Raw genomic sequence first — 23,258 nt, 5'->3', positions numbered from 1 at the left:
GAGAACGTGGGAATCTGGCTCCACTGCTGTCGGGAAAGGCCTTAGACATTTTCACCCATCTGGCCAGAGAGGACAATGCAGATTATGGGCAGTGCAAACAAGCATGGTTGCAAAAGTGGAAATTGACCCCTGATGCGTACAGGAGGAGGTTCTGAGGAGTTCAGAAAACGAGGGATCCGGCCCATGTTGAGGTGTCAACTCAAATTAGGGGTTAGGTAAGAAAATGGGGAAATGGGTGGGGTATCCACAGTTGATGAGGCCTATGAATTAATGGGTTTAGAACAATTCTACAAACTCTGCCCCCGACCTAAAATAATTGTCAATAGACAAGAATGCTAGAGACATGACCATAACTGGGAAATGGGCTAACCAATAGGCAGATAGTTGGACCAGGTTTGATAAATTCAAGGGACAGTGGCACAAAACTGACCCCCAACCAGGACCTCCCGAGAAGGGAATGGACCAAATCCAGATTGGTGCAGGGAGGAAACCCTACCCGGGGTCCAAACAAGGAACCCAGGGATCTGAAATGCTTTTATTGCAATGAGAAAGGCCAGAAGGTGATCCACTGCTTGGTGCTGGGGAGGCCAAGTGCTAGTGGTAGCCCACAGCAGGTCCAGATGACAGTGACCCCACCAATGGTAGAACCGGATCCAGTCCCAATGACCCAATCAGTAAACCTGACCATTTCAGACCCAGGAGAGGAATCGACAAAACTCATTTCCCAGTGGCTGTGGATGGAAAAAGGCCCAGGAGTGGAGGGCCCAAGGAACTCTGGGGGTTGTGAATTATACCTGATCGACTCTTGACCATTCAGGGACTTTCCTTCGTGGTCAGACCCATCTAAAATGGGGTGGCACCGAGGGACATAAGGATGTTGCGGTGTGCTACCTCCCAGATGCCAGGAGAAGTCTCGCTGGGGAATGACAGACTCCTGGCCCCAAGCCACTTGGCTGCAAGCAGCAGCCCTTGGCTCTCACCCCAGGCTGCAAAGGGCCAGGCTGGGAGGCGGCTCTGATTGCATGGCTAGGGCTGAACACAGTCCAGCTGATGAACTGACCTGGGGAGGGGCGGGGAGCAGGTCCCAGGCTGAGCTCAGCCCCCCAGCTCCTGCTATGGAATTCAGACGGGAACAATTGACTAACCCTTCCCTAGAAAAACCTAGGGATGCAGCTGACTCCCCAGACAGCCCCTGGATAGGAAACCAGAGGGTTTCTCTGGGATCAGGGGCTATTCTAGAGAGAGGGACTCCCTGGGAACGTTGAGCCATGGGGAATACAGAGACAACTGGTGGTACCACAAAGTACTGACTTCGGCTACTCAGCCTGGTCCATGTTATACTCTTCTCAGGAGCCATGAGAATACTAAACAGCTTACTCCAGAATTTCTCCTGGCCTGGGGTGTGTGAGGCAAAATACTGTAAGGCCTGTGACCTGTGCCAGAGGGTGAGGTAGGTCCAGGCTGCCCCGAGCCCGCTAATCATCACAGAGGAACCTCTTCAGAAGGTGCTCTGGACGTCGTGGGGCCCCTTAGCAAAGTTACCTGGATGGGAGGAAAAACGTCTATTTGGTTGGTAGTAGCTTACGCCACCTGCTACCCAGAAGCAATAGCACTGTCCTCTGTAGGGGCAGACATGGTGGTTGATGTCTTGCTAGCGATATTCAGCCGGGTGGGGTTGCCCTGCGTGGTTTTGGCTGACCGGTGGGGGTGGGGTGCAGATTTTATGTCTGCCCTAGGGGCTATGGGAGAAATGTGGCGTTCAACACTTCAGGGTGTCTCCCTCCCACTCCCAAGCTAATGGGCTGATTGAGAGATTTCATGGAACCTTAAAACAATACTGAATCATAGAATCATAGAATCTCAGGGTTGGAAGGGACCTCAGGAGGTCATCTAGTCCAACCCCCTGCTCAAAGCAGGACCAATCCCCAACAAAAACTTTGTGGACCAGCTCCCCAGGGATGGATTAAATGTTTACCTCACCTGCTGTTTGCCCATAAGGGGACTCCCAGGAACCCACAGCATTGTCCCCTTTGAACTGCTCTGTGAGGGGACGGTATGGGGGTTGGTTGGACTTAATGAGGGTGCAGTGGGAAGGTACAGCCTCTCCCAAGGGGGACTCAGCGGTGGAGTATATGTTGGCCTTCCAGGAAAAACTCCCTGAGCTCCTGGCTATTCCAGCCCCAGGCTGGCACACTCCACCTTCCCTCTCCTGTATTACTGCCTGGCTTTTCTCTTCTCCCACAGTCAGTTTTTTCTGTCTTCTCTGCAGGGGCAGTAGAACTGGGGAATGGGGGCTAGTGCCCCCAGAAAGGAAATACTGGGGGCGGGGAGATCTGATCTATGTTTCTACTCCCATAGGTCGTTCTGCTACACATTCTAGGAACTAATGTTACCTATGAACTGCGTGCACAAGTTGGGGGGCAGAGGCAAGAGCAGGACACAGAGGGGCTAGAGCGGTGCCTGGAATTGGGCCAGGGAGTAGGTAGGACTTCGAGTGATCAGGCCAGATCTGGGAGCAGCTATACCTCGTGGACAGCAAGAGAGACATGAACTGTCAGGACCCCTCTTCCCCAGCCTGGAGCCAGCTGCCCATGTCCCCCACCAAGTCTCAGTAGCTCCCCTCACTCCCTATGCAGAGCACGCACCCTGCTCTACTTCCGGTCCCTCTGCCCCCCACCCCTTCAACGCAAAATCCCTGCCACCTCTCCTTGTCTGACCAGCTTGGATTATATGTAAATCTACAATCAGAATGTGTAAGCACAGATGGTGTCAGGGAGTATTGCCTAGAGGTTACACCAGGGAATGGATTAGGATGCCAGAGGCCCGGGTTTGCTACCCAATTACCATGTGCCCTTGGGCAGTCACTTAGGGACAGCTGTCAGGCATATTGAGCACCCACCACTTATGCTCACGGAAGTGGCTTAATACTTCTGAAAATCAGGCCAGTGAGGCGTCTGGGTGTCTGTCTCCCCAGCTGGAGAACAGAACATAGCACAGTGCTGCTTCCCGGCACCCTAAGGGGATGTGAAGCCTCACATATTAATGCTTAGGGCGTGCTATAGGCAGGCAGGGTGTTATTAGACGCAGGTCTTAATTCCTGGGATGAAAGGTAAATTGAGACTGGATGGACGGAAAAATATGCTAACAACTGAGCTCCATTTGCCTGTGGAATGGCTTCCAAGGGAAGTGATAAAGCCCCATTGCCAGACTGACTCGGAAGGAAGATGGACCGGTCACTATGGGACTATATTGCAGGGAGGAATTCTGCAATGGCCCCCAGGGGGGGAAAGAGAGTTTCCAATGTGGTCAGTTACACTCCACCCCTTCCCACAACCTGCTCCGCATTCTCTGTGGCAGGAACACGTGGCTGTGGTTCCTGCAGGGGGGGTGCCCTGTTCTGAATGCAAGGAAACAGATGGCCTCAGCAAGGGGCATGCACGTCAGCCTCTTCCAGTGGCTTTGCATAGCACCTTTCACACAAAGTGCATGGCCCCCTCTGCTTGGCTGGGCCCAATGCCTCTGACATCAGAATGACCCTGCTGCTTCGGGAGTTCAGAAGCGGAGCTGAATGCTGCTGTTCAGGCCGCGGCAACCACACATTGGCATCTTGGTTTCGTTCTGTTGCTGGCACGTTGCATCAGAAAGTTAGTGGCAAAGAAAACAGGCTGATGGCACTCAAGGGAAGCCGTGTGGCAAGCCAGTGGGTTTTAGATGCACCAATCAGAGCAGCTGCTTACTCTAGGCTTTAAATCTATAGGCTAATGGCATTATTGAAGACAAGCACTTGTTTTCTCACTGTAAAGCTTTGTCCCTAAGTGCAGGAGTCTCTGGCCCACTCCCTGGGCAATAGGTAAGTTACAAGAAAAAGCCCCTAGTCCCAGAAGGCTGTGTTGGCTTAAGATACTGCGTCCCCCACCTTTAGAATCATTTAAAGGCTGTTGGCCCTTTTCCACCCCGTCCAGCTGCAGCTTGAATAGCTGTTGCATTGTTGAAGCTGATGAGACCAGTGATACCGGGCCGCTGTCCCTTAGGACTAGCGATGCATTTTAAAAAGCTGCACGCTGGCACTGAAAGGGGAAGTGGCAGCTTGTAGGGAGTTGTGCGAACCTATCCGCACTGCTTCCCTGGGACTGCCACAACAACCAGAGAGGAAGCAAGCAGCAGGAGGTAGCTGAGTTTTCGAGCGTGGCTAAGGGATTTAGAAGCACAAACTCTTTTGACTTTCAAGGGGACTTATGTTCCTAAGTCACTCTTGAAAATCCCACCCTGTCTGGGTGTATAATGCAGCTGGGGCTTCAGCCAGGATGCCTCCTAAATGGTATCCCAGCCAGCACCACTGCTGCTTGGAGAAAACGGACACGAGGTGAGATGAGGGGTGGGGAAGATAGGAATTAGAGTAGAGGAGCACGTGGGAGGGGACTGAGGATTGCCTTGTACTGTCACCAGTAGGGGGTCAGGTCCAGAGAGAAGAATCATGTGTCACTGCTTCCTAATCCATTGGGCCAGGCACTGAGCTCCAGAAACACGTTTGTTAGCACAGCAAAATGGCCATTCCACAGCGCACACTCCAGCAATGTGGAATACAGTCAGCTGCCCACTCCCCCTTTAGAGATCATGACATGGGGGCAGCAGCTTAACAGGGAGGAGGCTCAGCAATGGAGATGATCCACCTCCGGTAGCAACTCCTGGTTTATGAGTCATAGAGGGGTGTACTAAAGAAGTGCCTCTGCCCCTCCCCACCAGAAGCCGACTAGAGCCATGGTTCTCAACCAGGGGTCTGGGGCCCCCCAAGCAGGTTTCAGGGGGCCTCCAAGCAGGGTCAGCATTAGACTCGCTGGGGCCCAGAGGAGAAAGCCGAAGCCCCACCGCATAGGGCTGAAGCCCAGGTCCCTGAGCCCCGGCACCCAGGGCTGAAACCGAAGCCTTGTAGCTTCGTGGGGGTCCCTGTGGCATAGGACCCCAGGCAATTGCCCTGCTTGCTACCCCCTAATGCTGACTCTGGCTTTTATATGCAGAAAACCAGTTATTGTGGCACAGGTGGGCCATGAAGTTTTTATAGCATGAGAGGGTGCAGGGGAGGGGGGGGGGGGAAGGCTCAGAAACAGGTTGAGAACCTCTACAGTAGAGCGTCAGGCAGTGGTTAGCAAAAGCCTTTAGATCCTGCTGCTGAGAAGTACCAAGCACCGACTGAGCACCTCCGACTGAGACCTTGCGGGTAGCGGATGCTCAGCACTTCTGAAACTCTGGCCTTCACTCTTCTTCAGGGCGGGTGGGTCTGTTCAAGCCCTGTGATTCAGATATTAATGGGGTGATGGATGAGGGGCTGCAGAAGCAGGCAAGCGGTCCATCTGCTTTCTCCCCAGGACACAGCTTGTCTGCTATTTCCATAGCTCAAGGTGTGGTGATAGGGCAGGTGGGGCTGGGGAGGAAGGGTTCTTTGAACTGGACGCACATTGGGGTTCCCGAGGAGCCAGAGAAGGCCCAGGATGTGCAGGGATAGAACGCAGACTGCGGCTCACATGAGTTGCAGGCCAGTGCTGGCCACACATGAATGGGATTTGACTAAACTGGCACACACGCAACGCATAGTCCGCTCACTTCAGCTCAGTTTTCCAGTACATTGTGATCTTAAGAGGGGACACCTATAACCTGGCCTGATGCTTCTAGATAAGCAAACACGAGGTACTGCTGCTAAGCTTCTAGGCAATGGCAGTAAAGGGAGCAGAGCAAGAGAGGAGGTGGGGCTTTTCTGTGAGAACCTGCTTTCCTAGCGACTGGGGGTCAAGATAAGGTCAGAGCTATCACCACACACAGCAGCACCCTGAATCAAGATGAAATTAGTCTGTTTTTAGAGCCAGGGATTACCCACAAAGTGGGTTGGACCATTTTCCCTTTGTAATGAAATAGCTAGCAATTCTCTCTCTTTATAATCAGTTATCTCCAGTTCACAAGTAGGGAAACTGAGGCAGAGAGCCATTGAGGTTGGGACTGTCCAAGGAGTTTGTGGGACTTGGGCACAAATGCTCACAGGCTCTTGGAAAATATCAGCCAAAAGAACTGGCTCTAGGTCACACAGCTGGTAAATGTGAATGCCAGATGTGGTAGTCAGGGAGTCCTGGAGGTCAGGCCTGTGCTCTCCTAACAGTAAGCCAACAGTCACAGGGCTGACTTGCTAAAGGGACCAGCTTGACTGTACCACTGAGGCAAGGTATCGCCTGTAGCAGCTCTGGAGTCCCAAAGGGCCAGTGACCATACTACCATGGACAACTCAACGAAGCCTGCCATACGATCAGCAGGCCCAGTTCTCAGCTCTGTAGGACTCAGCTGGACCCAGTAACCCTGGTTAGCCGAGACCACGGGAAGTCTCCCAAAATTCCTAGGGGCTTCCTAGCTGGTGTGTTAGGGGACAAACATTTTGCCCAGGAGTGGCTGACTATTGGGATCGGTATGTATTTGTACTCATGGAAGGTACCAGATTGACACCACGCTGGCGATTGATAGCAGAGCACACATAGGAGCAGCGCAGACCTCCTAGTGCAGCCCCACCTACCTGTCTCACCTCAGTGAGAGGTATCACTTCTAGGGCTGAGAGTGAACAGAGGGAGCTTCAAGGCCCTATTTAACCCTTAGACTCTCTGCTGAGCCTCAGGGCTCATTTGCAGTGGCTTTGAGTGACAGGAGCACCTGTTCCCCAGAAACTGGGCTGAAACAGAGTGTGTTTTGGCAGTACCACATAGCTACCCTGGCAGAGCCCCCCCGGAGACGCACCTTATACTGACAGCAGGAGTTTTTCTGCTAGCCTAGGCCAGTCTACACTAAAACATTAGGTCAATCCAGCTACGTCGCTCGAGCATATGAAAAAGGCACTCCTGTGTGACGTACTTGAACCAACCTAAGCTGAATGAAAGAACTAGCTCCCACTTTTCAGGGAGGTGGATTAAACGACAGCAAGGGGAGAACCCCTCCCATTGCTGCAGCAAGCGTCTACGCTGAAGTGCTACAGCAGAGCGGCTGCAGCGGTTGAAGTGTAGATATAGCCAGAGTAACACCGCCTCCCTGAACAACATTAGCAGCACTGACAGGAGCCCTCTTCTGGTGGCACAGCTGGGTCTCCAGTGGGGCGTCTGCTGGCAGAGCTGCGTCAGCTCGGGAGACAGTTTCTCCACACCCCAAACGACAGCTCTGCTACCAAAACTTTGTGGTGTAGACCTGGCCTGAGTTGAGGCTTTTCAAACTGGAATGCAGGCGGCTAGAAAGCCATACTGTGCAACACAAAAGCACGCACCCTTCCCCTGCGTAAAATCAGGTTTTATGGTAAAAAACAAAGCCGGCTTTATTTTATTTATTTCACGAAACAGACCAACAGAAAAGTTTTTAAATTCCAATAAGAACAGTTTGCCCACTGAGATCTAACTACGCCTCTACAGAGGTTGCAAACCAGATACTGTGCTAACCCTTGAGGCCATCAAAGTGAAACTGACTAGAAACAAAAAAGTGAGACTGATCAGCTTGTGTTTCTCCTCCTCCAAGCCCAGAGAAATGCAAACAGTGAATAGTATAGTTAGTTTACTCTTGGCTATTCAGAAATTTTCAGTTTTAATAATTGTAGGTGTTTTATATAATCCACATGGGAGGGCTTTTTAAGTTATGATTTTTACCCTGACTGTGTCCCTTTAAACCTAAGGGTATCAGCCCTGTCCAGAAAACATCCATCCTGGAAGAACAGGATTTGAAATGACAAGAGCCTTTGAAAACTCTGAACCCTAGAATCAATAAATAATTGTTACAGAGTCATAGCACCTTAACTAAATAGCGATCAAGCCCCCAAATGCATGAAGGGGGAACATCGGTTTTGTAAACATCACACTGCTTTGTTGGTGTCCAGTGGCACGTCAGGACAGATGTGCTTTGTTAGATTCTTCCCTGGCCCTGTTTCCACACAATTACAAAGAAGCAAAAAAGTGCTTATTACAAAATAGCCAATGAGCAGCACCTTTCAGTAAAAATGTAAACCAGAGGCAGGTTAAGTAATCCCCCGGTTGACATAAGTGAGAAAAGACTGACTAGATGAGAGAGTGAGAGATGAGAAAGGCTAGCATTTAAGAAACCAAAAAAACATAGATATGGCAGAAATTTTTCTATAGAAACTAACTTGATAGCCTAGTACAAAGAAAGGAATGTAATTACTAGAGTTCTCCAAGAAGCATGATTAAGGAATTGCACTCAAGTGTATTAGATATCATATAAGCTAAAGAAAGGAATGCTTTTTATTCCCTTACCTTTCCCTGCTACTCTTACCATGACAGAGACAATGGTCTCATCATGCAAGAATGGAGTTCATTCTCTCACACCCCTCCCATAAGGGGTGATCATCAATACAAGTATTGTTTCTTTGGGAAAATTTCCTGTGGTTTTATCATCTGAAGCTAAAAACCTGGACATGAATAATTCCTAAGTTCATAAGGCAAGGTTACCAGTTCCCTTTATAAGACAAACATCTCACCAGTAATTTCGTTATTAGAACAGGCAGTTTAAGGTCCTTTAAATTGTTTGGGAGAGAGGATTCGTCAGACACAAAATTCAGTCCAAAGTAGTATTGTCTCCTGGTTCCCAGCTGGTCTCCTACCCAAAGGGGGGCCACTGCCTATTATGTGCTGTGAATCCCAAAAACACACTTCTTTAGAGATTTCTACCCCAAAAAGGGGTAACAAGAATTCAGCCTGGAATTCCAGTGTGGGGCTCCAGAGGCATTCTGCACAAAGGCTTCTGTCATGACCTCATTCCAGGAGGGCATCGCACTGCTCACGCCCATTGGGTTAGTGTCTGAATTCTCTGTAGTGATCCTCTGCAGTTCCTAAGGCCTAGGAACCAGAAGCTAAAACAAAACCCTGACTTGATGGTGCGTTAGACAATGAACATACAACACTGTAGGACTCTCCCAATGAAACAGACTAACAAAACCCCCCAGCAGGAGAGGAATATGTTCCCCTCCAACCAACTTTTGGAAACTTCAGAAGCCAAATCAAAGTTTTTCCCTCAGTCCTGGGCTGCCCCAAAGGAAAAGCTACTTCTAAGGAGGGCAGCATAAACCAGTCCTGTAGAACGAGTCAGGCCATCAGATCCACAAAGATGGCATTGGCAGTGGTTTGTCCAAAGATGAAGGCTCCAAGCGTGACCATAAATGTCCCATAGCTGACCAGAGCCCACCAGCTGTGAATCGAGAAGACAGGTCAGTGTGCAATGTCAGGCAAGGGAACCCACCTTGATACAGTGTATGGCTAAATCCTGCCAATGGGAACCAACGTCTGAATCATCTTGTGAAAAGGGAGAGAGAAATGGAAGGCAAATTTTTTTTTTTTTTACCTGGTTGACCTGGTTTCCTGGATTTCAGAAAGTTTGGCTTGAATCAGGCACAGTCCTAGCAGGGAGAGAATGCAAACAACATTGAACATCAGAATAATTATAGTGATCAGCAGTCAAAAGATTCCTGAGTAGAGAATTAAACCACCACACCCAGAAGGCAGAGGAGTCAGGAATTTGAGAGAGAGACAAGCTCTCTTTGTTTTTCCTTAACTTGTTCTAGTGAGATAGAGGGAAGATAAGACACCCATCACCATCACCCTCCCAGCCTGGGAGGAGCAGCCAGACTGAAGAGCTGTCCTATCAGTGCTGCTAATTAATTAAAAGGGATCAAGGAATTCCCTCTGCACCCCCTTTCAGCATGCAGCTTCTCCTGTCCGGGAGCATAGATGACCCGAGAAGAAAGTCCAGAATAAGAAAGAACTGGATTCCCTTGCATGGCAGGAGACAGCACAATCAATCAATCTGTACCACCAGGCCATGCCCTCGGTCCCAATATGTTGCATTTTATTGCCTTCTCAAAGGGGACCTAGGAAGGGAAGAGTTCATCCCCTCTAGAAATGCGTGCTAAGTGCCCTGCTAACCAGGCTGGGGGCGGGGGGATGAAGGACACTCAGTGCCCCTCCCACACCTTTCTCACCCAGCAAGCATATTAAGTTCAGGACACAGACAGCCAAACTTGCTCCCACACCCTATTTAGATCCCACAATCACAACTCTGGCTCCACAGTGACTCAGCAGTGTGTGGTACATGGCTGACTTCACATGGGCACAGGACCAGTCCTTTCCTCTATGCTACTTCTAAAGATTTGGGGCGGGGAAGGGGGAAGCCAGTGCGAACGGCCTTTGGGCCTCCTTTGCTGAGAATTCAGCCTTTGATGTCTCCCTGTCCTTGAGGGGGCATAATGTTTTGTTTTCACTCAGGGTCACCAGACTTTGGTTTTACTGGGGGGGGAGGGGGGAGGGGAAAGGGGTGGATGTGTGTGTGCGCGCGCGCTTTATTGCCGTATCCTTCCTGTGATCTTTTCCCAGAACCTCGTCTCAAAGGAGCTGTGCGGCACTCAGCATACTGTAGTGGGGGGCGCGTGACTCCTGGATTTGGGGAGGCTGGGCATGAACGCCTGAAGCTCCCTAGAAGGGCATCGGCAACCAGACCGTGGCCTTGCCCCCTGCTCTGCCCTCACTCGGTCCCCCTCCCCCAAGCTGCCCACGCCTCTCCCGCACGGGGAGGAAGGAGCGAGCCACGGGGCAGGGGAGCTTCAGAGGAGGGGGCAAAGCGGGGGCAGGAAGAGGAGCCGCGAGGATGGGGCCTCGAGGGAAAAAGACGAGCAGGAGCAGGGCCTCAGGGTGGAGCACAGGCAGAGCCATGGCCCGGGTGCCCTTTTGGTGGCGGTGCTCCAAAGCTGGCGGGCCAGCGGGCCTCCAAAGGGAGGTGCACTGCATCCTGTTTGGGGAGGCTTAGCCTCCCCTTGCCTCTTATCCCCCTCCCACTCCATGGAGATAGATGTGGAGCCAGACAGCCTGGAATCCGATTCCTAGTGGGAACAGATATGTAGGAGACCAGGCCCCTGGCACATAAGCTTCCAGTATTCCTGTGAAGTGTGACCCCAGGGCCTAATTCAGCAACCCAATGAAACCCAGTGCTCATTGTTTAACATGCTGGCTGCTTTGATTGGCTGCCGTGTAATTCCAACGCACGGAAAGTTGGGGCCGTACCCGGGAAGACGAAGATGAAGCAGGCAGCCAGACCCCCGATGAGAGAAATGACTTTGCCGATGTCTGGGATGAACAAGGCCAGGAGGAGAGTCAGGAGAAACCAGCAGACTGTCTGGAACACACGCCGGCGCCTCTCACGCATCACATCTTCCTCCACCGTTTCCCCCTTGTAGCGTAGCCAGAGACCCTCTAGCACAGCCCTGCGCCGGAGGCAGAGAGACAGGAGAATCGGTGGGCTTCCTACTGGGATTTCAGACCTCATGTATCAGATGCCAGGTCTCGGGATTCCCGCACCATTGACTGGTTGCCAGGGACATACGTTCAGAACAGCAGGATCTCTTGTAGCCTGGGCACACCCCGGCCTGCCCCTTGAAGACACCATGGCAACACAGGGAAGAACCAATCCCATTTAGTCTGGAGCGCCCCACAAGCCACCTCCAGGGGGTGCTGGAACAGGGGAGGCTAGGGGGCCATGCCCCCCATTTTTTACCAATAGTAAGGATGAGCAACAGAGGGGCAGGGAGCAAGCAGGGGGCCATGGTTTGAGTGCCTATGCCCCACCCCACACTTTTAGGGCACTTCTGCCGCTCCTGGCCACCTCCCGCACCTCTCACCTGCCGCAGAAGTGCAGGATGGGATAGGACGTCAGCACGCAGACGATGATGAAGGCCCGTGCAATGGCAACAGGGACATCGTTGGAGGGGTAGGACAGCAGCACATCCTGGTCCACGCTTGCGCCAAACGTCAGGAACCCGCAGATCCCTGGAGGGGAACAGATAGCCAGGGGAGGATGCCAGCAGGGGCTAGGGGAAGGATGGGGCACAGGGATTTGGATGAAGGTGGTGGCCGGGTTTGTCCCTGGGGCCCATGCTCTAGCTGGATCTGGGGTCTGAGTGCCGAATGCACACAGCTGACAGCAGCTCTTCAGCCGCGGGAGAGTTTACAGCTATTCCAGTCCTGGGGTCTCTCACGCAGCGATGTGCGCAGCTTCTCCAAGGGGAAGCTCACAGCTTCCCCAACCAAAGTCTTTCAGGAGAACGTGCTGCGGCTGCAGTGGCTGGGCCCCGTGGGAAGGCCGGAGAACAAGGGCCTTGCTCCTACCTGTCCCTGCGTAGACAAAAAGAGCGATAACCATGGCTGCCGTCACCACTGCTCCCCATGGCTTCACCTCGGGCTGCTTCATACTGTTGAAGACGGGCACACTGCTCACATGGCACTGCCAGAGACAGAAAGAGAGCATGCAAGGGGCTGCTGGGCCCGGCGCTCTGTGCTCCATCGACACCAGCCTTATCACGGGAGAGGAAGGGGACACAAAGGCAGGCAGCCCCTCCACACACTGGAACGTGTTACCAGGGAAGGCAACCGAAGCAGGGACCGTAACCAAGTTAAGAGACAACTGGATTTGTTTCTGGACAAGGGGAGCCCACCTCCCAGCTGTTCCTTGGGTTCAGTTGAAATTGACCTGCCCCAGGTCTGTCCAGCACAAAGGCAGGCCGTGTGCTGGCAGGGAAACACTTGGCCGTGAAACTGATGTGACGGGAAACGTCACGGATGGCAAAAGCGTCCCTCTCCCTACTCAGCCCGATGGATGCCACTGCCCAGCCACAGGGGCAATGAAAACAGGCCAGGGGATTGATGGAGGAGGAAAGGGGAAGAGCTAATATAGAGGGCCTGGCTAAGCGCCAGAATAACAATCTGCAAACACTGGACGGGTGTGAACGCTCAGGCGTGTTATTCAGCCTGAGGCAGGGGCATAGTTTGGAGTACTGAAGTGAAATTAAAGGGACTCCCAGGATGAGTTCCCAGAGAAACACTGAGCGCGAGATCTCTCTCTCTGGCTGGGGAACTATCTCCCAAGGAAGTGGTGGAAATCCTGTTACTTGGGCCAGTTAGAACTAGACTGGACACAACACTTGACAAGGTCTTGCAGGGTACAAGCCAGCTCTGGCCTTAGAAAAGGGTCTACGTAGAGCACAACGGGTCATCTCTGTCCTCAGCTTCGATCGTCATTTTAAGACACTGTTGTTTTGCTTGCATCCTTCACTTTAGGGCTTTATCCCACATCAGTCTGAGGCCCCAACAGGGGCAGTAGGAGCCTTGGTATTAAAGTAAAGGGTGGGGGGACCTAAACTAATCCAAAAGAGGGGCAGCAAATTAGACAGACATTTCCTGCTCCTAACTTGTCTTAGATCTCCATCATCCCAGGTCTTCCTGGGAGCAGCCGTACCTGGAATCCGAAGCAGATGGTGGGCATGGCATTGAAGACGGCCATCCAGGAGGAGGGGCTGTGGAGAGGGAAATCACAACCAGTTCAGATCTAGCTGCCGGCGCAGATACTTGGGTTAAACAAACAGCACACGTACAGTCACCCTCCAGAGGGCATTTGCAGGGTGCACCAGGGCATGCTCATTTCACTGCAGTTCTGCACATGCAGTGGGCGATATTGTCAAAGGGCACTAGTGATTTTTGGGGTGCCCCGCTGGACACCTTAAAGGGCTTGGATTTTCCCAAAGTGCTGAGCATCCACCCTCTCAAAAATCAGGGTCCTCTAAAAGTCACCTTAAGTGAGGCACCCCCGAAACGGAGGCACTTGGAAAGTCACCAGCCACTGCTGAAAATCTTGGCCTGTGTTTCCCTCTTCAGCCCTGTTTAGTTTGTTCTGAAAATTCTCTATACGGTACTAAGCAAATTTAAGGGAGATTAGGTTATCAGGCTAGATCTAAAAATCTGTTTGACCACAGTATGGATGGTGGGTGCAATGCTGCATAAGAAAAATTATTTGACCAACATAAAAACGATAGCGAGGCCTTCTTTTGAGGCACACGTACAAAGGGGAATACTCAAGGGTGAGGTGGACAGAATTTAATCACTCAAGCTGCAATTGGCTAGGACACTTGCAAAGAGGGAATTTTTGAAACGGCAACAAGTGATCAAGGCCTCAGTTTTAGGTCTCATCCATAAGATGGCACAGTGCTCTAACACAATGCCAGGACGTTGACTCAAAAGAACAGAGTGCCATCTACTGACCCATTAGCAGAGAAGAGGACCTAATTTGAAACACTACTGGAGACTGGTGAACCAAATCTCTTGCTCTCCCATGAATGGGCCATAAAATACACCACTTTGTATCTACAGATAAATTTAACAAAGGCCAACAGCCTTTGCTTCTCCGTACAGCACAATATAATTCATTTCATTTTAGCCAAATGGATTGTACTTCATGTGCCTGTATATTTATACCAGTATATTTATCTGATGAAGTGAACTGTAGTTCACAAAAGCTTATGCTCAAATAAATTTGTTAGTCTAAGGTGCCACAAGTCCTCCTTTTATATTTATACCTGTATCTGTAATTTTCACTCCATGCATCTGAAGAAGTGGGTTTTTTACCCATGAAAGCTTATGCCGAAATAAATCTGTCAGTCTTTAAGGTGCCACCAGACTCCTCGTTGTTTTTGTGGATACAGATTAACACGGCTCCCCCTCTGATACTATACTTCCATTGTTTTCCTTTATTATTGATATTTGATGTTATTTGTTGTATAAGATTAATAACTATAGAAGAGACCTGTTGGGTATTTTGTCCATTGCCAAGATATTCAAACCTGACCTGCCTGGAAAACACCCTATATTTTTCCCTGTTCTGAGTGACCATTTTAAGGTTTCCTCTCTAACCATTAGGAAATCCCAGCTTCTCCATAACAGAGCACCTCTTTCTCGCCCTGATGGCTCATAAGATACCAGACTTTAAAAAACAAAACCAAAAACCCACATTATTCTCATTAGCCTCTTGCCTTGAAAGCTGTCAGACCAAGAAACAGGGTATAACAGCTAAGAGCCCATCTTCCCAGTTCAAGTATTCATCGCCCAGCTAGAATACAGACTGCTAAAGATTGTGCTGGATTTCAAGTGGGGGGAATACAAGCAAGCCAGCAGTGATAACAGGGACAGATAGTTGGTGGCACCCAAGGCCAGTGCTTGTCTGATGTACCAGACGTTTCTTCAGACTGTCATTTAAGAACCAACAATGCGCTCTGTGCTGTACAAATCAGAGATGGACACAGTCCCTGCCCCAAGGATCTTACAATCTTCCCAGACAAAATTGCACTGGGAGACCCACAGGGAACTAATCAAGTGCTCTCTCCCATCCTGTATAACAGTGGGACAGAGAAGGCACCTGGCTGGCATGAGTCAGCGTTTACACACATTATGAAAGTGGATTTAATTTCCCTTTGGGGATTGAAATAAGAAGCTTCAATTAAAATATATTCATTTACAAGTTTTAATTCAAAATGTTCTTAACCATCTGGTTGCAAAGCAAACCCTCCAGAAGCAGCCCCAATGGTGGGTTGTCTGCTTGAGCCTGCAGCCAAACCAAAAGAGCAGCTCTTGGAGACATGTAGACGGAACTCATTCAGAGTGGGAATTTATGACTGTTTGCATTTCAGCATCATTAGCCCTTTCACTGCTGATCAGAAACAGACAACAGCTCTGGGACAGGAAGGGTGGGGATTTCCCATATAGGGCCACCCCATTATCTCCCTAATCTAACTTGTGACTTGGCACAGCCTGGTTTTGAAGCAGGGGTGTCACTCTCACATACCGCGTGGGGATATGCCCTGGGATGATCTCCTTGTCAGGCCAGATGTATTTGATGACGACAACGGCGGTGACGTACCAGGTGCCAATCACGCTCAGGGAGCTGCAAGAAAGAAGAGACTGGACAGATGACAATGCTTCCCCTTGCCTCTGCTCACTCTTACTCCTTGTTCAGAGCCTCCCTGGGGAGAATCTGGTGAGCCTGGACAAAGACATCTTCCCTTTCCCCGGTACATTCCCACCAATTCTCCCAGGGGACCCAGCTGTGATATCCCACTCCACCCCACCCAGTTCTCTCTCCATGAGCCTGGCTCCTTCCAATCTCCCACCACTGCTACCATCAATCCAGCTCCTCCAGTGGTAGCCTTAGGATAAGCCAGCCACCAATGGCCACTGATTTTCTAACCAGAACGTCTCCTGTTGTCTAGCCCTGCTCCAAGCAATTAGAGGACCTGGTGGTTAAAGCAGCAGATGCTTGTATACACCAGTGCTCCCATTGCTAGCTCTGGGGACAGCGTGATATGCAAAGGAAAGTGTTAGCAGAGACATATGATACCTGCTTACCTATGGGACCGTCTTCACTGTCCCCAGGGAGAAACCAGACACCCAGGGAACCCACTCCCGCCACCCCAGTCTCCTATTACGGCTTGGCATGGAAGAGCTGGAGAAAGGGGCACTTGTACAATTACTTCTCTGGGGCAATATATCACAATGCTTTTCATATGAGGACCTGAAAGCACTTTGCACCTCATGTTACAGGTGGGGAAACCGAGGCAAAAAGCAGTGATGGGACCTGCCCACGGTCACAGTTTCTTGGGACTAGAACCCTGGTCTCCTTGATCCCAGTCCAGTGCCCTACTCATTGGGCTCTGCAGCCATCTTAGAACCCGATGGAACACTCTGGTCAGGCCCAATTGCCTGCCTGTCCCTTTAACATCCTCCCACCCACAGTTCCCGGTTCAGCTTTTCCCAGCCACCCACCTGGCATATTTCTGGAAGCCAATCTCCTTTGGGATGGAGAGGGGCAGGATTAAGAGGAAGGCCGTGATGCTGATGGTGAACTTGCGGTCCGTGTACCAGTGGCTACCATCTGCCCCCTGGGGATCCTTCACCAGTGCAGCAATGACTGATAAGGAGACAAAGGTAGAACAGTGTTGTCAGGGCACAGCCAAGCCCAATGCCAACTTCTCGCTAGAGGGCAGATCTCAAACCTTGGCCAGGGAACATGGGGAGGAGGAAGAGGAATGGAAGATGCTCTGAATCAGAGGCAGGGAGCTCAGGGGCCCCAGCCTGGCAGCTCAGCCCTGGGACGCTGCAGGGTCTGGCAAAAGGAACCCGACAGACTGCAGCTCTGTGTGGCAGTCATTCAGGGTATCCCCTCAACCTGGCTCCTCAGGGCTGCAGGGCCCAGCACAGGCTGCCAGGATGGGGCATGGAAACTGCCCATCACCTGCAGAGAAGCAGGCTCTCCTCTGCTCCACGCCTTCCCGCAGCTGTAACACCCTCTCTTCCCTCTCAGGGTGCGGGCCCAGGGCCGGGGCAGCCAGGAGCACTCACTCTTGTCCTGCTGGTCCCCGATGATGATGAGGAAGGCGATGCAGGTGCCAAAGGTGTAGACGGCGATGGCGACCTCGCAGAGCACGCCAGGGACCTTGCCGCACACAGCCCACACCACTTCCTGGTAGGTGCGCTCGTTGCTGGCCCGCGAGCAATAAGCCAGGATCACCAGCCCTCCGATAATGAACACCAGCAGGGACTGTGGGGAGAGCAGGGTGGTCAGAGCTCTGGGGCCTCAAGCCAATGGCCCATCCCACCCAGACAGATACGCTGAGCCAGGGGCCTACCACCTGGCTCTGGAGAAGCGAGTGGGATCGTTTGCTAGGATGTCTCCTCCATGATCCTCTGTGGTCTCCTGCAGGAAACCTCACGCACCCATACCCCCTCCTCCATGCCTGCCTGGCTCACCATCTGCAGCGCGATCCCTGCAGCCACGCCACCCGCCATGCTGAAGGCTGCGGGGAAGTTGAGCAGCCCAGCCCCGAGGGCAGCGTTCACCACAATGAAAACGGCCCCGAGGGCGGAGGTGGTTCCCGCTCCTGGTCTCTGCCCCTCGTCGCTCTTCGGCCCAGTCTCCACATTGGGGCTCTGCAGCAGCCTGGCCCGCTCCCCGGCATCCGCGCTCCAGTCCCAGTCTCCGTACTCGCTGTTGATCCCCACATTGTGCTGGGCCATTTCCCCGGCCGGCAGTGCGCTGACCGCTCTCTGCGTCTCCCTAGTGCCTCATCACCAGGCCATGACCGCAGGCAACGGAAACACCAGCCCACATCAACTCCATCCGGCCCCAGCCTCCCAAGGGTCACAAAGCGGGCAGACCCATTTTCCTGCTACGGGGACAGGAGGCCTTGTCCAGGGGTCCCCAGGCACAGAGTTCAGGCTACTTTACTGCACCTAGAAGAGGAGCAGAGGCAGAGCATCACCATCAAGTGTATATGAAAATCACGCTAGACACAGCTGGCTTGCTGGACCAACACTCCTCTTGTGCTCTAACAGCTGCTGCAAAACTTAACCTCTCATTTAAACAGGACACTGCATCCTGGGTGGGAACCCAATCTGGGACCTCCGGTTCTTACAGCTGGAGCCTCTGCTGCCTGAGTGAGACGGCCCAGCTCTATCATCACCAGTGATAAGGATTTTTGCATGCCACCACCACCGGTCATCTTTGTCTCAGCTGACGGACCCAGGGGTTGGATGGACAGAAGGAAAGCTCCTCTCGGTCTCCGAACAATTGGCCCCTCTAGGGCAGAGGGGAGGCACGGTGGTGAGCCGGTGCATGGAGGAAGCATTGTCTCTGCTGCACCTGTCATGTGGCTCGAGAGAGCTTCAAGCCGCAATGCTGTGACACTGGTGCCTGGTCACTAAAATTCATTCAAACAAACAAACACACACTCACAGAGCCAACTTCCTTATTTCCAACCCACATTTCTGCTAACGCAGCAAAAGACCTTGTCCTCCCTTGGGAGGAAGTTCAGGGCAAGGCTTGAACAGCTGCCAGTTGGAATGACAGGAGCACAGAACCAAGCGGAGGGAGCACCTCAGAACGCCCCACAGGTCTCCTCTGCTCATCAACCTCCCAGGGCTGCTGCGGTCTCCCCGCCCCACCAGAGTTACCTGCGGGGCGTGGCAGGGAGGTCTGTCCTTCTCCCGCTGAGCCTCTCCCACGGCACTTTCGGCTGCTCTCCCTGGCAGCCGGGCCCAGGCAGGGAGCAGGAGGAAGCCATTTTTCACACTGGCAGAAGTGGACTCTGTGTACCTGGCCGGCCCGAGCCTGGCTGCTGGGTACAGGGACAGAGTGAGCTGGAGCTCCCCCTTGGCACATTTCCGGCTCACTCAGACCCTGGCCCCAGCAGCCAGGCCTGGGTGGGAAGCAGAAGGGGCGAGGCAGGCCACCCCCACCAGGCTCTCTCAGGTAGCTACCAGGCTGCACAGAGCAGTGACCTAGAGTGGCCAGCATGAAAAGTGCCTAGGCCTGGCTGCCAGGGACAGGAGCCGAACCTGCCTTGTGGCAGGGAGCCCCTCTCTCCCTCACCCCTGGCAAGCCAAGCAGAAATCTGGAGGGGGACTTCACTCCACATTCGCCCCCCACCCCAATGCATCATCTATGGCTTTTCACACTCATCACAAAAATACACCGCCAAGTCATTGCTAGGCTGAGGATCCCAACTTTTGTGTAAGATCCTCAGCTCTGGAGCTCAGAGATGCACTAGTCTATGAAATCCTCCCCTTACACCAAGAGCTATTGCCAGTGCTTAAAGGGGACATGCAGAAGGTAGTGGCAAGAGATGAGACTGTAAGCTCTTTGGGGCAGGGAGCATCTTTTTGTTCTGTGTTTGTACAGCACCCAGCATAGAAGGGGCCTGAGTTCACTTCTAGGGCTCCTAGGTGCTACAGTTCACAATATAATAAAATAATAATAAGAGATTATGCCCTTGTTTGCTTCTGTGTGATGAAGAAAGGAGACCTCAAAGGCCTCTTTTGCCATTAGAAATGCAGATCTTGTTTTCCATTTCTCTTGGAAGATTCTACGAAGAACTTGTCCACTCTAAGTATCAAGGAAGTAAAACTTGATTCATTGGAAGAGGAAGTGATTTTTATTTAGACTGTTTAAAATCTTTTGGGTTTCGCTAATACCACTAAGTCAAATGCCCGACACACAGTTGGGAGGAAAGACATCTTTCTCAACCCATGATTCAGGGGTTAGAGAAGTTGCATCTTGAAGAAAGCTCCCACTCTTGCTGTAGGTCCTTCAAAGATCTCTCCAGCAAAAACAAGGAAAACAAAAATTAAAACTCCAAGGGTTAAAAAGCAGGAAAGAAAAAAAAAAAAAAAAAAAACCAAGAGGGGAAAAAGGCTCCCTTTTTACTAAAAGGGCGCAAACCCAGGTTACTTTGAATCTCAGAAGTATTACTCACGTCTGCACTGATTGCTTTGTCTCCAAAGTTCTGTTTACAATTGAGCTACACTAATTACAAACTGGTCATGATGCAGAGGAGCAGCTTGAATTAGGAGTTGGACTGCATTTTTCCTCCCTTCCCCGGCAATGAGGGCCTTTATACTATCCTTCATTGGCCCCACTGTGCACGGTTCCTGGATTAACCCTTATAGTATGAGGCAAGAGATACTTCCCTCCTTCCACCACAAAACAGTAATGACACCAATTGGTGCAATTCACAGCTCCACAGTATACTTATTCAGCTCATTTTAGTGCTGATCAGGAAGCAGGGAACATGCAGACAGGAATGAGGAGCAGACTGGAGTTTGCCCTATCAGGAGATCATCAACTAAGACCCAAGCATTAGTAAAATAAGCTACCAGCTTTGTCACCCAGGGTCTTACTCTAAGTGTAACTCAGCCATGCAGCATCAGCATTATAGCACAGGATTAGAGAAAACAAACCTAAACTATAAAATTAACAGGCCAGAAGTATTTGCCTCAACCCTGTTAGTGGCTCCTGATCCCTTGGGGAAGCAGTTAAGTACTGAGTCAGGTGCCTTGTTAGATCCACATAAGTGAGTTGGGAAGGGCTCTATGGAGAAAGAGGATCCTGGGTGTGGGATGAGCATTCTTGGGAGAGGAGCCTGAGGAGCATACACCTGGGGGAAGGTATGAGTTGATCTTTATGACCTCCCCATTGTTTTCTTTGTTAACAAGTGGATGTCTTCAAACACTACATAGAGTGTGGAGCACTTTTGAGCAGCAGGTTGAGAACAGCATCTCCTCACACAGCCCTGAGATTGACTTCAAACACCTCTGTGTGATTACAGAGCAAATCACCCCTCCAGGGCGAAAGCCAGCTGAGGGCAGACATATCCAAATTAATAAATAACTTCTAACCCACTATGTAGTTAACCAATGGAACTCACATGTACAGGACAGCACTGAAATAGATCTTTTTCTCTGAAGCTTATTAAACTAGATACATACCTGGACAAGAACCACACTTGTAGGATAACCAGGAAGTAGTAATAAGGGTTATCAGTCAACGTTTATGAGTATAAAATGGATTGCCATCTAGGGTCTGGATGAAATTTCCCCCCAGGGCCCAGTTCCAGTTATTGGAATAGTCATGGTTGCAAGGTGCAGGAAAGAGGGTTTCCAGTGAGCCGAACTAGCAGAGCAGATTCCCTTGCTTTGCATACTGCAATATCCATGCTGGCAGCAAACGTCATAATGTCAGGAAGAAATGTTCTCCATTCCCAACTTATTTCACACTAAACCCTCAAATAGCATGGCACAGTCCATCAGGTGTAATAGAGGGGATCAGCCCTTCCTATGAAGCAGGTGGCATCTGTCTCTGCTTACAGCCAGGAGGATCACACTTCTGTGACTAGCAGCCTAGTTCAATGAATGATTCCTATGAATCCCTCTGGAAGAGCTACACTGCCCGCAGAAACTTTTAACCCCTTGCTTCCACTGCAGAGCTTCCTTGTGGGGAGTTTAACCCTGAGATCTGCTGACAGCAGGGACACTATAATCAGGAGAGAGACTCTTTGCTCTATGTCCTACCCTCTGCCACTGCTGACCCTCAGTCACAGCACAGCCAGGCCACATGCAGCAGGAGCAATTCCAGCCAGGCAAAAAACAACCCACCTTTCACACACCAGCCTGAAAAAAGAGCAGACCCACTAGCATAGGAAATGGGGACAAAAGAATGGGGAAGGGCAAACACAGAGCCTGCACCAAGCACCTCAAAGGGAACAGTAATCCTCATTTTATGGTGGGCGCCAGGAGGGTTAAGGTTCAATGTCCGCAGCAGGCAGCTCCCCCATAGGCCCGGCAGCAGACATGTCACAAGGGTGCATCCACAGACGCGTGTGGGTGTATGGGCGGCGGCGGTGGGTTTCCAGGGCCCTATTTCAGCACCAAAATGAGGATCATATAGCTGCTACAGAGCCTGTTATGTAGTGGCCTCCTCCCCCTCTGGGATGACTCGAGGGCTCCTGTACCGATGCCTACAAGGGAAGGGAAGGGGATGGGATGGGATGGGAAGAAGGAGTGGGCTAGCCATGCTGTTTTGATACCCACCTCTGCAGTGGGGAGGGAAAGGAGGGCTCTATCATACCGGCACCAAACCCCTCTCTGCTCGCCATTGGGGGACTCCTGTGCTCATTGATCCCCCAGCCACAAAGCCCCCCGGGATCGCACACCCTCCGCCCCTTACTCATACCTGCGGAACGGGAACAAAAAGCCTCCCACGGTCCCACGCCTGCCTCTGAGCGCCGGCTCCTTAAGCAGCTGATTACGCACCACGTGCAACCCAGCTGGCGTCACCCGGCGCGCAGCAGGCTGGGAACTGTAGTTCTCTGGCCTTCACCTGCCTGCCTGGTCACTCTATGAGTAATTTCCTGTTTCTTCACTCAGCAAGATTTGGGTTTTCCTTCTCCATTTCAAGGCCGTGAGGGTTCCCACCAGATCAGCACAATTGTACAAAGTTTTCCACCTTACCAATCTCGCTTCCTCCAGCCAGGGCAATAAAAAGGCACCCCAGCAAAACAGGTTTCAGATCTTGCCAGACGGTTGTTTGCTGCGGCTTTGTATTCATAGGATCAGGGTCTTCAGAGGTGGAAGAGATTAATTAGGGTAGGCCAGCTCCTTACTGAGAAACACCTTGCACAGAGGCTGGCCTGTGAGGCACACTGCGGGGGGCAGCGGAGAGAGAGATTGTTATTTTCCAGACCAAGTAAACTATTTAAACATGTGACTGATCCTGTACACATGTAAACATGTAACTTTCATCACATGCATCCACTGGCTTTAATGCAATGACTCACATGAGTAAAAGTATTCATGTTTGCAGAAGTAGGCCCCAAGTGCTGAGCATCTGCATTTCCCATTGGCTGCCATGGCAGAGGCAAGGGCTCAGCGCCTCTCAGGCATTGGCCCTATAGTTTGTTCTTTTCTTTCCTGTTGCAGCTGGCCCTGGGCCTGATCCCCTGTAGCTTATGTGATCCGTTACACCTGCGCAGAGTGTAAAATGCCACTGGCTCAGAGTGGAATGGTTCCACTCTTGCTTTTCACAGGTATAAA

General features: G+C 51.4%; 1 protein-coding gene across 2 annotated transcripts; it reads right to left on the bottom strand.

The window, feature by feature from the left end:
- Positions 1-7,315: 7,315 nt before the first annotated feature.
- SLC38A7 (solute carrier family 38 member 7) lies at positions 7,316-22,594 on the bottom strand. Of its 2 annotated transcripts, none has more exons than XM_007068481.4 (11): positions 22,399-22,594; positions 17,640-18,122; positions 17,232-17,430; positions 16,656-16,800; positions 15,679-15,777; positions 13,303-13,360; positions 12,177-12,291; positions 11,690-11,837; positions 11,076-11,275; positions 9,364-9,418; positions 7,316-9,210 (listed from the first exon to the last, which is right to left on the bottom strand). In XM_007068481.4, the coding sequence occupies exons 2-11, from the start codon at positions 17,904-17,906 to the stop codon at positions 9,108-9,110; spliced, it is 1,389 nt and encodes a 462-aa protein (XP_007068543.1). In that variant the 5' UTR covers positions 17,907-18,122; positions 22,399-22,594; the 3' UTR covers positions 7,316-9,107. The 2 variants fall into 2 exon arrangements, with proteins under 2 accessions (XP_007068543.1, XP_043382206.1); XM_043526271.1 differs by having other exon boundaries at positions 22,257-22,412.
- Between the last annotated feature and the right edge of the window lie 664 nt (positions 22,595-23,258).

This window comes from Chelonia mydas, chromosome 12 (assembly GCF_015237465.2).
Source record: "Chelonia mydas isolate rCheMyd1 chromosome 12, rCheMyd1.pri.v2, whole genome shotgun sequence".
Taxonomy (NCBI): Eukaryota; Metazoa; Chordata; order Testudines; family Cheloniidae; genus Chelonia; species Chelonia mydas.
Note: the sequence above shows the minus strand (reverse complement) of the source record. Positions and strands in the feature narration are given on the sequence as shown.

Bases quoted from the DNA above. Each gene is read 5' to 3' on its own strand.
- SLC38A7 (XM_007068481.4), bottom strand. From the start codon at position 17,906: ATGGCCCAGCACAATGTGGGGATCAACAGCGAGTACGGAGACTGGGAC. The intron at 17,431-17,639 runs GTGAGCCAGGCA...CTCTCCCCACAG, and splicing joins CAGGGATCGCGCTGCAGATG to TCCCTGCTGGTGTTCATTAT. The intron at 11,838-12,176 runs GTAGGAGCAAGG...GTTCCCCTCCAG, and splicing joins TTTTGTCTACGCAGGGACAG to GGATCTGCGGGTTCCTGACG.